We start from the raw sequence: 15,744 nt of genomic DNA, 5'->3' as shown, positions 1-15,744 counted from the left end.
AATGTGGTTCAGACAACGCACATTGATTATCTTCACTCCATATATTTATAACAACACGCAATATAAAACACAACCCTGCTTCTTTTTGTTTTCATTTTAAAAATATGAAACATTATTGATCATTAAAACTGACAAACTTAACAAACAGAGACAGGGTTGTATCATTTTATTTTATTATGCATGTACACATACAAGAGAATGCATAGTAAAATATTTAAAGAATATTTTATATATTTTAGAATATATAACATTACACAACCCTGTTGCTTTTTGTTAAATGTCAGTTTTAATTATCAATAATATCCATAAAAGTATAAGTAGCCTAATATGTAGGCTATAAGAAGCTATACAATGAGAAATAAAGCAAACAATTCAGTCAAACATTAGTCAGCTCTCTAATAGGCTACACAGTTAAAGTTAAATAGCCTAAATATATAAAGTTATGAAACTTCACTTTGCCCTCGACCAAAACAATTTGCCATTAAACAAACTATATATTAATATAATTTAGCATTGTTTGGTCTTATAAGATAAATAAAAACATGCACTGAAAAGTTATGTAGATGGTTGATTATTTGTCAAGCTAAGTAATTTTTTTTCATAGATTAAAATAGCTTTTAAAATATGCAAACTGGCAATATTAAAGCGGTTTAAAACATCTCCCCTTAAAACGATATTGGTCTCGACTATTTAAATAAAGTTAAAGGAATATGACTTGGCCTGAAAAAAAATTTCAGTCAGAAGAATTTTTTTCACTTTAATCCCTGGCAGCAGTAAAATATTGTTTTTTAGTCACTGTACTCAGTGGTTTTCAGCGAATGCTTGTGCACTAATGCATAATTTCTCCTGTCCTTTACTCAAGCCTGTTAGCTTGCTGGGTAACGTTACCTCCATTCCGTTCTCTTTTTATAGCATTTGTCTACTAAGTTTTAATTGTTTTTCAAACGCGATCTACTGCGGCTCTACGTTCACACAATTGTTTTCAGTGTTTCTATATTTATTTAATCAATTTATCCTTATATTATTCTTTTATATATTATATATATAATATTCTTTATCCTTATATTCCTTATATATAATTAATTTTAAATAAAAATTAAATGAATTATATATTTTAGATGTTTTTAGTTTGTTTTTAGTTCAGATATTCACATCTGAACAACATGTCTGTGTAAATTTGTTTTAACAAAAATTGTGTTAAAACATAATATGTTGGATATCATTTTTTTAACAATAATCATGTTTGTCAACTTGCCATCAGCAATTATCATTAAAAACAATGCAAATATTGATATTAGTAAAACTCAATGTGTGGCTTTTGCACTTTTTAAAGTACACTTTTACACATAAATACCCTGATTTACGGTTTTATTTAGTTATAATAAAAAAAAATCTAATTTAATTTCTATCCGATTAATTGATTAATCGAAAAAATAATCGTCCGATTAATCGATTATCAAAATAATCGTTAGTTGCAGCCCTAATCATAACGCTAGTTTAAATCATAGCTAAAGCGTATCAACTACAACATTGTCGTTGCTGTGTAAAATTAATGTATACAATGTTAGCTACGTGTGTAGTAATCAATTTAGTTAATACATAACTATTGCAGGTTTGTTACTGGTCAGCTAGCTATTATCTGTTGCTTATCATGAGTTTGTTACCTGTAACCAGTGGCGGTTCTAGACCATTTCAACTGGGGGGGCCAAGCTGGGGCCAGTTACATTTAGACCTTATTGTTGTCATATCATTTTCTGCACTGCACTGCAGGCATTAACAGGCAAAATACCATGTTTATAATCATTAAACAATGCATTTGCATTACATATTCAGTATTAGTCAGAGTAACTGTAATTGACATGATGTCCTTCTTTCTCTTCATTTTGGTGAGAACTATAGAGCAAAAGCAATGGGGACCAAGAAGCTTATTAATTAATTTACTGAAAATAACTGACTTGCTAGGTAACTACTAACCGTTTACAGGGTTCCTGCACACTTTTTAAAGTCAAATTTAAGGCTTTTTAAGACCTGAAGAAATCAAAATTCATACCGTACATTAGGGGCATACCGTACATGTGCAATATTGACAAAAATATATCTCGATATTTTCAATGTTTTGTTGATAATTAGATGATATTTTACTGATTGTGTTTATGTGCTGGTGACATGGCTGGTTTAGGCCTGTTGTTGATAGCAGACTCACAAAGATATTCATATTTTTTAATATTCTATGCAGTGGTCACTTAACAGCAGGGACCGAAATTAATTTTTTAAATAATTTTTAATTAATTTAATTTGCCACCTTAAATTGATTTCCAGGGGCATTTTCACCTATATATGGACATTCTTTCTAAACTTATTTAGAGTTATGAATCACCTTTTATGTCAAATACTAACATTCAAATTATACAGTAATTATACTTATTTATACAATAATACTTAATTATACAATAATTATACATTACCACTGTTACCAGTCAAATTAAATAATTTAATCAAAATCCATCTTTGCAGTGCAGTCTAGAGGTGACACAGAAATGGGATTAATATATTTACACTCCATTTATAATTGCATAAATAAAGCTATGAGATTTTTTTTTTAAATCAATATTTAAATATGAAATGATTTCTAATTGTAATTTTCTAATTAAAGGGTACTTTAAATATAAAACTAAAACCGCCAGTAGGCGGCGGCAAGTCACGGTCTTAATGAGCGAGTTGAGGGAGTCATTCATACAACAGATTTGTTCAAACAGCTGATTCATTCGGGAAAGGAGCAAGTGATTCCTTCAAAACGCGGATTTCAGTCAATAAATCATCGCTGTCTGTTGCATTGAGACTCTGCTACGGTTTCATTTTGAAATTCTAGTCGGCGAAATAAAGGGAAAACAAACAATATTGACAATATTGTGTCTAAAAAGTAACTCCCAATGTTAACTTATTGTTAATTTAACTGTTGTATAACATCAATATCACAGTTGCAATTGTGCACGGGAAAACGGCCCTCTTGCTGATCTGATATTCTAATATAAGAACATAATATGATATAAATATAAGACATAAACTAATTTGGGGACATAGCCTACCTATGAACCGCACACAGCCGTGAAAGGACGATAGACAAATGCGATGTCAGCTCACGGTGCCTCGTATACAATTAAAACATTGATTACAATATCATAATAGACAATACACATCGCACACCCGATACGCACATAAAGAATGAACTTGCAACTGAACTGACATTTACCAGCTTTCTCCTTCTCTCCTCTCTCGCGTGCAGGAGACAGACGTTATCCTGCCGCGATTCCCGCGAATGTGATGCGAATTGTCACGTGAACAAGCAAATCCACAAAGATAGAATAATAAAAAAAAATAATACGCATACAACGAACAACGATAGCAAAAAAAACAGTTTTGTAAAAATTATTTCACACTCCACATTTAGGGGGGCCACAAGGGGGGCCGAGCTTGTTGTCACAGGGGCACGGCCCCCCCTCTAGAACCGCCACTGCCTGTAACGAAGTGAGTGCTACAGATCCTTGAATTCTTGCCTGGCTGCCAAGCCTCTCTTCGCACAGCGGTGATCCATGCTCGCCGTCTCCCTTCGTCTTTAGGAATCCGAAACATTTTTATTTTCGATAAGGTATTTCTTCCAGAGGTCAGGTTGCATCCCACAGCACAACAACCTGAGCCCAACTTCAGTCTAGTCATCACCTTAATTTTAACTGCGTTTGTAGTCGGCGCCATATTACCGACAAAGAGTATAGAAGTAACGTTACTTTGTTACCGATAAACAAACAGACCGGAAGTTAACTTCGGGCCAGCACGTAACCCTGGCAACGCGCGTGCGTCCAATAAAACCGTCTATACAAATAAGGAATGTTGAAAAGAATGATACTTTGAAACTAAACCGCCAGTAGGAGGCGGCAGGCGGCCGTCTTAATGAGCGAGTCATTGAGTCATTGATGTAAACGATTCGTTCAAACGGCTGATTGATTCAGAATGAGGCGGTTTAATAATGGGCTACTGAATCTTTGACTCAAGCCATTAGTTCAAAACGCTGAATGATTCAGTAATGAATCATGGATGAGTGTTGCTGTGAGACGCGATATGGTTCTGTTGTTTGGAACTATTTTCGCTGCTAAAACAGAACAAAAACAGTCTAAAAATGTAAGTAACTTAATTTTAACTATTTGTTTATTGAACTGTTATGAAATTAATATCTCGGTTTCAATCGTGATGGCATTCGAAAACAGCACTCTGGTCGTGTGTAGCCTATATATTCTTTCTTAACTATAATTAATGTTATAAATAATTGCGCGAGACTCAACAGCTCAACTTTGTTACCGTACGTACATTAGGTAACATGATGGGAGTTCTTACACTGATTTAGCTGTCATCCACCCTCGATTGAATGGAATGTTTTTATTACTCGATCCGTGCAGCACTATCGGCAAACTACACGGTTAGAGAATGGACACAAGCGGGAATCGCGACAGAACTGTCAGGGTGGAAAAAGTGTATATGAGCACGTGACTGTCTGTCCGAGTTTTGTCGAGAGGCGGAGGCGGCACGAAATTTGACGGATGCGGCCGCCTCATAATTGTCTATGCAGGAAAAACCCTGTATAATATTCAACAGGCGGTTTTCGGTCCATTTTATTTCTCTTTGCAAATTCTCTTCCACAAATTCAGTGGTTCAAATTCAACAGTAAATTTAACGTTGACATCCAGGAACTTCAGGAAAAGCAGTACTGAGCATAATCTCCATCTGCTGTTAGTCGACCTCACCAGCAGGGGGTGCAAGCGCGTGTTGTTGACACGCCATACAAATACAAATGCCATTCATTTATAAAAACTCATTTACAACAATTGAGCATGCATTACGTTTTTTGTGATGATTATCTGGGTCAGTATATATGCGGAAAAGATGATAAAGGCACAAAAGCTGTTTTTATGTTTCATTCATTAACATCATTGTTCATTTCCCTGTGTAGCCTTACATATTATCACCTTTTTCTACCATGAACGGGATTATAATCGGTTTCCCTCAATACCTCATCATACTCAAGGATTCCCCTTCTGTCCGGACAAAACGCTTAACGTAGCTTACTGGACTAATACATTGATATAAAAGACCAAACACATTATTGATGATTCGGGGAAGTATGCCTACATGTACTGCATTAGATTAAACTGGGAAGGGTCATAGCACTTTCATATTGTTGTCCTATACTGTTAGTTTAACTGTAAGTCGCTTTGGATAAAAGCGTCTGCTTAATGACTAAATGTAAAATTGGCCTGACATTCGCACATTTAGGCACCGTCTCTAAAGTAACATTAAAACATAGGGTGCTTCTCAATATCCCTCCTCGTCTCCTCGTTCCTCTGTCCTCCATCCTATGACCCGGAAACCGATCGAGCTCAGCCATCTTGAAGGACATCTCAATTCTCTAATTGCACCGCGAGGAGTCGAGGATCGAGGAGTGAGGAGGCTTTCGGAGGAGTCATGAGCGAGGATACACAGGTGTATCCTATGCGGAAGTGTTTTATTGACTAAACGTGACGCGCGTATACATTCTCCTCCCCCTTCACATCGATCACAATCTGTTTTAATGTATACTTTACCTTTGTTTGCAGTTTATATAAACCACACATTACACATATTTCAACAGGGTATCTTGCTTTATTATTATTTATTATGAATTTCTTAAATAAAGAAACTTCAACAACATAAGGGCAGATCCTTTGAGCGCTGCTGATGACGCTGTGAAGTGACGCTCGAGTGATCAAGTATTCCAATGTATAAAAAAAGCTTTCATTCGATTCCTCCATCCTCATTTTCTTTCCTTGCGTCCTTCCCTCACAACCTACAGGGGGAGGAGCTGAGGCGCTAGGAAAGGAAGCGAGGAAAGGAAACGAGGATGCACAAATAAGAAATGAGAAGCACCCTGAGACATCGACATGTTTCTCAGTTTTCCTCCGGCCTGAAAACACCCAGCCAATCAACGAACAGAGGGCGGGCTGAGAGCCGTGACGTAGACGCTAAGCGCCGAGTTTAATATTTGGGAAATCGAAAATGACCGCGGATATGGAAACACAGCAATTCGCTCTGTTGTGGAGAATATTCCTGGCATTTCAAAACTGAAGGCCAAACAAGAAGAGTGTTTGGTAAACATTTTGAATGGAGGTGATGTCGTGGCCCTACTCCCGACAGGTTTTGAAAAAGTGACGGAAAACAAATGATGATTTTAAATTTAGTACATTTGCAAACAGGTAAAGGTACTGGACCGATTTCAAACATAGCATTGCAGTGTTTAACCCACCTCGGTGACACTGCTCCGTGATGGCAAGTCAATGGCCTTCCTCTGCTTTTTTATGGTCCTTGGAGTTTTAGAGGGTGTATAGGTCTCTTTTATCTGTCGAGCTCGAACTGGCACCCTTTTGACAGGTCAGTGTCTCCTTTCTTTTCCAGTTCTTAAATATTTCCATGTCATGCGGTAATCTTGCAATTAAGTTGCAGCATTTCCGACAGACTCGAAATGAACAAAGAGCTGTGTTTGAGAGAACTAATCCTAACTTTGACAGTTGGCTGCAAATATTTTCCTGTTTCTCTCTACTGTCAAATATTAGTTTACAGGCCCCGATTGTGCCGTGGATGCGTAGATTTACATCACATAATCTACAAAAATCGTTGACAGCCATGTTCACTCCGGTATTTCGCACAATGCTTTTCCTGAAGTTCCTGGATGTCAACGTTGAATTTACTGTCGAATTTGAACCACTGAATTTGTGGAAGCGAATTTGAAAAGCAAAATAAAATGGACCGAAAACCGCCTGTTGAATATTATAGGTTGTATTTTTAAATCAGTTTGAATATATTTTGGAAGTGAAATATGAAAGGTGAATATGGATTATTAAAGTTGTACTAATGAAAATGTGATTGAAATGTTTTGAATTGAAATATTCACAGCTTAAATATTCAACCATGCTAAATTTCAGCACATAAAAATCCAAACCCTAAAAATACAATGCATTAATATACAAGCAGGGTTAATGCAATGCATATTTTTTTCAAGTATAGTACAATTCAACAGGGTTTTTGTTTCACAAACATTTGGCATTATTTTACTTCCATAGAAGTCACCTTCCTAAAGTAATTTTCATTTTCAAATGACTTAAGCAATTGTCTTAGGAAGGTGACGAATAAACTTATGACTTTGAATAACAAAGCTTCAACATAGTAACATAAGGGTTTGCATAAATGATGTAAGGAATCATGTCACCTTTGCTATGCTCCTATTCTATAAAAACTGTTGTATTCTTTTTGCTAGTGTAATTCTGTCTGAAATTTGTCTGAGATCCTCCGGCCGTGATTAAAGCATATTCAAATGCATTGTCTGTCTGTCTAGTTAACGCTGTGCAGCAAGTTAGTTAGTGAAGTTAGTCGTCCGACTCAAAGCCAGTTGTCGACTGTAGACGCAGTGATAGAGTATAAATATTATTAAGTGTTGACTGTATAGGGTGTCGATTGGAAAGAAGAAAAAATTACCACAGTGCCCTTTACAGGACAGGACTTTAAACATGTATGGTGTCAGAGACATTCACTAAAATATAATGTCCACTACAGTGGACAAATGTGTAATCCTAGGTCCCAGGAGCATAGACATTTAACACCTTAATAACAAGGTGGTAAATGCAGTTACAGTATATATTCACTGTATTTTTATTAATAACCCGTGGTATATTTCAGTGTTTCCCAACCTTCGTTCAGTCAGGGCACCCTTGGAAATTTTTCAACAATTTGTGGAACCTTACACTAGTGTTGTCATGATACTGGAATTTCTAATTCAATACCTTGAAAAGTATTGATATTCAATATTTTCTATACCATGGGAAAAAACGCTGTGTAGGCCTACTGTCATATAGATCTATTATTATATCTAATTTTTGTCCATCCATTGAAAGTCTGTCATAATTTCTACTGACGAGATCATTTTATATGATGACAGATTGTAAGGTCTTTTATTCTTATATAACCATTGCTCAATTACCATTACAGCGATCTTACCTAAATGTGTTTTACAATGAGCTAATTTTGTTGCAGTAGCACAATATAGTTTTTAAACAATAAAATAAGAACAAATTAGCAAATTACTAATAGCACAAATACTGTAAATGCAACAGAGTAAAGATACAAATAAAATAAACTGCTTGAAGTTTTCAGGTATAAATCTAAGAGTAGGGCTATTCAGGTAAGAAATAGCCGTGAGCGGAGCACAACCTAACGCAGGGCTAGTTGTAACACACTTGTTTTAAATACTTCCACACATGCCAGTGTGACCGGTTGATAATCTAACGTTCAGTGTTGTTCCTGAATATTGGGCTACACATTGCAAATGACTGAACACGCCCACCGGTGTTGAGCCGCGGTTGATATTGAGTAGGCTACACCTGCGCGGTGCAATCAGGCGGGCGCGTCTATGGCTAGTGTTGTGATAAAAACCCTGTCAAAGGTTGGTTAATGGTTATTCTTCTCTGTGCGGGGTGAAGTAACCTGCTACCCATTTCCAGTTGCATCGACTCTCTGGAATGTGTGTGCGTGAAGTGACGAGTGCAGGGGACGTAAAGGTTACTATAGCTAAAAATCCCCTACGAGGTGCGGCCCAAGAGCGCTAGCGGCTGTTTTTTTGCTTTTTTTAATTATTATCTTTATTTTTGGTCACTGTTTCATGGTCCTATTGCAACTGGCGGCTGCGGATATGGCGGTTGTGAACCGCTAACGATCGAGCTCTTTAACGAGCTGCTCGTAAGAAATGTTTAAATTCTGACGTAACCTAATGTATGTTTGATGAGCTATTAAGTTATAGTACACTGATATGCTGGTAGCCTGGTCCATTTCAAGTAGCGCAAACAATATTAACCTCAAGTCTTAATTGAGAAGTGCAATATGATGTTACTGTGACTGAGTGTTGTAATTATTTTCTTTTCTGTGGTTGTGTTAAATCCATTTGCCAGTTCTACCCGCTGGTAGCTAGAACTGCGATATTGAGGCTTAACAGAAGTTGGAGTGTATTGGTTTTTTTTTTGATATTCTTTTTATTTGGTGTGACACGTGTTTTATGTTTTGTTTATTCACTGATTTGCTGTGTTTTCTTTTCTTCTGTTAAAGTGGTCAAATTGTGGTCTCTTGTTTCTGTCGGTATTAATTGGTAACCTGTATTGGAGACTTATTTTGATTGTTTTTATGTGGATGATTTTATTCCCTGTGATAAATAAATTTGGTATACTTTTGGAAAGTCACGTCTCTGTCTTCAGTGCAAACCGAACCAGCAGGGTCCTTCCTTTTGTTGTAATTCTTTCTGGTTTAATTGTCTTTTTTTGGGGGGGTTATTTTTATTACTTTATACTTTCCATGGGTGGAGACGGAACCTAGGTGGCGTAGTCGGGTATATTTATATGGAACCAAAGGTTACACCAGCATGCTGAAACTTAGTTTAATTACTAGTTGCCATTATCAACACGGTATAGGCCTAGAGAAAAAATTGAACCAAAATTCAGAAATCTTTGGAAGATATCACTGAACATTTATTTAGCCATAGCAAAAAATTTTTTTATTTTCTATGGGTAAATATTAATCTTTGAAATGTTTAGAAAATTGCCTAAAATTAGACAAATCTGATATTATTTTAATCTAACATCTGTTATTTAACAGTTGAGAGAGTTCTTTAATTGCTTTTTGGCATGTTCGGCCCGCATGAACAAGGAACAATTTTGGTTAACTCCTGTTGGAGGAACTAATTTAGCTCCTACTTCAGAGTTGGGTCTATGTTGGTTGTGTTTATTATTAATGCCATGAACCAGAACAATACAATGAAACCTAATCATTCAAAGTAAAAATACAAAGTAGTTAAAGTAAAATAAAATAAAGTAGAAAAGCGGGAGAGGAGATAATCCAACGCAACTTTGAGGGGACCAAGCGAAACATGATTCTGCTCAGCTACTGTAGCAACAGTGCACGTCAACAACACGGCAAATGCTAATACTTTTTTATATAGGCTACGGTCTACTTTCTTTGGATAACAGTTTTGGACAGGATTGTTAGGCAGATCGTTAACTCATGTAGCCTATAAGAATGCTTCACTCAATCGTGCAAACAGTTCACAAGTCCATGCAAGTGTCCATCCAATTATAGCCTGCATTATTATCAAGGGACGGTCTCCAATTTTGAAAAGAAAATGTGACTAACAATATACGTTCAATACTCACTGCTGTGTATGATGTGTTTTCTATATCAAACATATATTGCTGAATTAAAACAATATGTCTATGTGTGTTGAGTTTATTAAAGTTGGCAGAGTGGATCTCTGAGATTGTGTGATTGAGTGGAGGTGGGGCTAATTTGCATATTCATGGTAACATGGATTCATCGTGATTTGATTAATTGTACAAATCAGTAATGTTTTTATGATTTTTTTATACTACATGTTTTATATTGTAAATCCGGAAATATTCCTCTCTCACAATCTTTATGATCTGTAGAAAAAACCCTTTGCTGTGTATTTTGTTTCTGGGATAGTGGTTCACAGTATAATGAATGGTTCATTTCTTCTCCAGGTGTGTCTGGTGTTGGTTCAGACAGAGTGCCAGTGTCAGTGATGGAGGGAGATTCAGTCACTCTTCAAACTGATGTTAAAACAACTCAACATAACAGGATTAAATGGTATTTTAATAACATTCGCATCGCTCAGATCACTGGACATCAGAGTAAGATCTGTACAGATGTTCAGTGTGAAGAGAGATTCAGAGACAGACTGAAGCTGGATCATCAGACTGGATCTCTGACCATCACAAACACCAGAAACACAGACTCTGGAGAATATAAACTACAGATCCTCAGCAAGAACAGTGGAAAAATCTTCTATGTTACAGTCACTGGTGAGTCATTATGTTTCTGTAACGCTGAGGCAGGAATGAAGCGGAGAGAGAATCCAAATGCAAGCACTTACTTTAATAAAACAAACAGGTAATCCAGGGCAAACAATACAACATGGAACTAGTGATGTGACATTTGAACCGAGGCGTCGGAGCTTGTGTCGAGAAAAAATGGGCGTGCCAAATGAAGCCGCGATTCGAGGCTTGTGTTGTTAACGTGAAAATCACGTGACCAATGACAAACTCAGTTTGTGTGAAAACCATAGCTGTCAACCCTCCCGTTTTTTCCGGGTTTCTCACGTATTTTAGCTCTTTTCCCGCTGTCTTCCCGTTTTAGTATTTTCCCGTAAAATATCCCGTATTTTTACGCTCTGATTGTGTGAGACGTACAAGCTCGGGCAGATTCGGCTTGAAGTTGTTCATCCTCGGATGCGGCGCCGCAATCGCTGTTACAAAAAAAGCCGTGCACACAGCAAAGCGAAATGTGGTCTTGCGCACCCAACTGGTCATTTTTGCCGCGCGCACCTTCGCGCTCATGCGGACGCGTCGAGTATAAACCATGGTATAAACAAAGCTTAACCCTAACTCCGTGTCAGCGTGCGCCTTGATCTGTAAAGGGGCACAGACATCTACCAAATCATCTCCTGCAGCATCCTCCGAACTTCCGAAGCACCACTAACCCACTAACTCCGCCTCCGTTTCCCTCGTAAGCTGATAGGCCTATTTAAACATTCTCTATGATAAAAAATGTAACAAATATTTTAATAACACGATTTTGGCGGTTATAGAGTTCTAATGACGGTGTTCAACTATAACCGTCGGTCTCACGGTTACGGTCACACCCCTAACACACACACACACACACACACACACACACACACACACACACACACACTGTCTCTCTCTACCTCTCTCTCTCTCTCTCTCTCTCTCTCTCTCTCTCTCTCTCTCTCTCACACACACACACACTGTCTCTTTCTCTCTCTCTCTCATACACACACACACACACACACACACACACTGTCTCTTTCTCTCTCTCACATATGTAGGCCATGATTAGTGCTTTTTTTTTTAAAGTTTGTGGGTAAGAATCGTGTAAAAAAAATCCCTTATTTTGGGGATGGATTCCGGGAAATCTCCCTTATTTTCAATGTTCAATGTTGACAGCTATGGTGAAAACGTCATCGGTTCGGTCTGAGTATCGCTACGGATAAAGGGGATTCGAAACGCGTGCCACCTTGTGGGTGTTGTTAGGAGTAGTAGAAGCAGTTGTAGTAGTGTCAGAGAGTCAAAGAACTCTCATTGTTATTGTCGTTATTGAGTCATATATGTGTTAGGGCTGTATATTATTACATTATATCAGGTTAGAATACATATATTATTATTATTAATTATAGTAGCTATATTATAGTCTTGTTATATTAATGGGATAAGATTATTTGGATTTTTGGATCTGGACTGCTTTTTGTTTTGGATCGCCCTTTTGGATGTGTTTGCTTTTTGCGACTCTTCCTTTTTCCTGGTAATGGAGCCAGCTAGAAAGAGGAAATCCTCCCCTGTCTGGGCTCAAAAGAAGCATCAGTATCCTCATTTATACCAGCTGGCATTTTTATGTTCCTCTGCATCCTCTGTTCCTTGTGAAAGGATATTTTCCAAGGCTGGAGAGGTTTTGTTCAAGAAGAGGAATCGTCTAAACCCCAACACACTTGAAAAATCTATTGTAATCCTTTCCTTCACCCACCCCAACCTGCAGTGTTGCAGTTTGCTCCTCTAAATCCCCAGAAACAATTATTAACTATTCTGTTGCAGTTTACTTTATTACACTCCCTCCACCAAGCACTGCACGCAACACAGTACAAAGTGGCACAGGAAACAATAATAGTGAATGTAATGTAGGCTATGCAATTGTAAGGAACTCAGCTTTTTGGAAATATTAATAATCAATAATATCTTGTTATTATTAATTATAAATATTTGGGTCAGTTAATTGGATTAACTTGATGTGGCTGAATTAATATTACAATCAATTAATCAGTTCTTCCAACGAACTCTTTTGATTATTAATTTATTCTAATAAAGGGTATCTTCCCTGGCCACAGAAGAATAATTATTTCTTCGCCTGTACAGTACTTTGAGCCAGTAGCAAAAACCGTGATCGTAAAGTGACTTGTATTGCAAACAAAACAGAACCGAATACATATTATGTACAAGTTTTATTAACTAAATATAGATATTTATATGAATATAAATAAACTAAACAACATACACAAATGAATACATAAATAGGTTAGTGATAGGATGAAATTGGAAACCGGAAGAGGGTCTATGAGAAGAACCATCAGAATTTCATTTTCACATTTCATTGAATTGAATACTTGCATTTGTAATGGGAACAATTCTTGAAGTTGTTGAAAATTGAAGTCGTTGATGGTTCCGGCAGCGTCAAGTGGAAGTTGGTTGTGCGTTCTCTTTCTCCAGGAACGCATGGCTGGTTTGGTCAAGGCCTGGGACTCTGTTGAGGCCACGCCGAGCACCCAGGAGAAGTGAGGAAGTCGGAAGGATGGGTGATTGGAGTCGTTGTTGGTTGGAGTCTTTGTTCCAAAACTCTTGAGATTGTCCTTGGTTCTTTGTGAGAGAGTCATCTCTCTCCTGCCTGAGCCCATATCTGGTTGGAATCGAGGCCTGCTGGGCCCTGGGGCCCCCGTAGAGGGGGAGGGGGCTCCCCAGAATCACCAGAACAGTGTTGCGGCTGGATGAAACCACTAAGAGAGGGAGGTCACATTTGGACTGTCTCTAATAAGGCCTGGAGAAGATCCTCCCCTAAGGGTTGAACTCGACCAATCAGAAAGGGGACATGTCTGAGAGGGAAAAGTGGCTCTTAGTTGATTTATGGATCTTTGTCCCTAGCAAGATTATACCTTCATTAATGCTAAAATAGCTATAACACATCCACACTGCATTCTAGAAGAAGGTGATGTACATCAAAGTGTGAGTCATTAAATAGGGATTATTTAGGTAGGAGGCATTATACAGGTGAGGTTACATTGATCGTTAGTTTGTTGTATACCAGGATACATACCATAATATATACCTAATAGTACACGAGACAGTAAACCATTTACACTGTTTCTTTCACAGTTTTATGCATGTTCATTTATAGATCAGTTAGTCTATGATTAATGCAGGAAAGTCTGTTTTAAAGAGGGTTTCTGTTTCATAGTCTCTCTCTTGAGTATGTGGCCACATTCCTTGGAGGTCGTAAAATCTCCTTGTCATGCCCTGTAACATGACACTGTTTCTGCCCTTGTGTTTGTTCATTTGGGCTGTGTGAGGAGTTTCATAAACCTTTGTATATAATGAATAATTAGTATGTGTCTGATTGGTCCATACCCTACACAATATATTATGTGCAAAAAGGTGGTTAAAATCACATTACATTGTAACATTACAAACTAAATATAAATATTTTGTTTTTAAAATGACTTAAGGCTAAACTAAAAATGAAAATAAAAACAAAACCACAAACTAATTACATTAGCCTGCATTTGATTACCCCATTATAATGGTCACTTTCATAAAAATATACTTGTAGGTTTAAAATTCCACATGTGGCACATTTATTGTCTCCAACAACAACTATTTTAGCAATAACCTATGTATATTTTAGCAGAGACTATTTATAGAGACATGCCACTTACTCAATCCCCAATACAACTATATAGGGAAGAACCCGTAACGCCAAAGATGGCGGTTGTATGAACATGTCCCCTCCCACTGGAAAGCCAATCGTCTGCCTTTAACAGTCAAGCCGGGAAACATTTAAGCCTATCGTCTGGTTCCACTGACGCATGCGCACAGTTGAGGTTTGCGACAGTGGAAAATAGGTTACTGTTTGAAAAGGCGGCAGATTTGATATGCAGTGTATGTGTGCGTTGTGTAAATATCAGACATCCCAAGTGTCTACCGCATATTTATAGCGGCTCCCTGATGCCCGCAAATTAGTTCAAATCTCCCAGAATCTAGAGCGAGCGAGCGAGAGCGCACACATACTGTGCTTCAAACCGTGCAGCGCGCGCACGTCAAGTATAACCTGTGGGGAAAAAGGCGTTTTAATATGGCGTTTAATATGACGTCATAAAAAATAACGCCATATTATGAACCTTATTTTGGGGTAAAGTCATCAAACTTTTTCAGCGATTTTTATCATATTTTACTGCTGTTTCTATACATGCAGTTTTTATGTCCCGGTGACAGTGAATGTGCAGTTCTGACTCTCTGTCCATTCATTTAGATAGGAGCCTGGTCTTGTTAGTCCGAAATAGCTGCCCGGAGGCGTTGCCAAGATGGCGGCCGAGTGGCATGACTTGCCTAAAAGGACTTTGATTTTAGTCAGAATTATTGCGCCACTATTCTATTGTGCTCGTCTGTTTGGCGCGCATACGCGCGGCGGCGCTCATTAACGGAAGCTTGAATTTTAGCGGAGATTCACTTGCAGAAGCTCTTCCTCTCCTGAAAGTGAAATGGACATATTTGTTTGACTTTCTAACATTTACAGATGGAGAATATACCTGTGAAATGTAAGTTAAGCACTGAGGAAAGCACCACATCTCAAACGCATTAAACAGCGCAAGTATTTATCTGTCAGTCAGCAACAGTCTCTGTCAGAGCATCTGACAGGGCAAGCTGCTTTAAACTTGTTAACTATATCTTACCAGTTATTTTAAAGCGCTTAATATAAGCTTGTGTCATGTTTAGGACAAATTGTAGGCTACCATGTACTTTCACTGCAGGAGTTCACTGCGTCCTC

At 37.7% G+C, this 15,744-nt stretch overlaps 1 protein-coding gene across 4 annotated transcripts in view; it reads left to right on the top strand.

The window, feature by feature from the left end:
• Window positions 1-15,744, top strand: part of LOC143735249 (uncharacterized) — a 38,785-nt gene that overhangs the window by 14,425 nt on the left and 8,616 nt on the right. For all 4 annotated transcript variants that reach the window (XM_077225360.1, XM_077225362.1, XM_077225361.1 and 1 more), the window contains exon 2: window positions 10,620-10,940. In XM_077225360.1, the coding sequence (XP_077081475.1) occupies window positions 10,661-10,940 (280 nt within the window). In that variant the 5' untranslated portion in view covers window positions 10,620-10,660. The remainder of the gene's footprint in view (window positions 1-10,619; window positions 10,941-15,744) is intronic.

Source organism: Siphateles boraxobius, unplaced genomic scaffold (genome assembly GCF_051911475.1).
Source record: "Siphateles boraxobius isolate OS27281-9 unplaced genomic scaffold, OSU_SipBor_1 13, whole genome shotgun sequence".
Classification (NCBI taxonomy): domain Eukaryota; kingdom Metazoa; phylum Chordata; class Actinopteri; order Cypriniformes; family Leuciscidae; genus Siphateles; species Siphateles boraxobius.
Note: the sequence above shows the minus strand (reverse complement) of the source record. Positions and strands in the feature narration are given on the sequence as shown.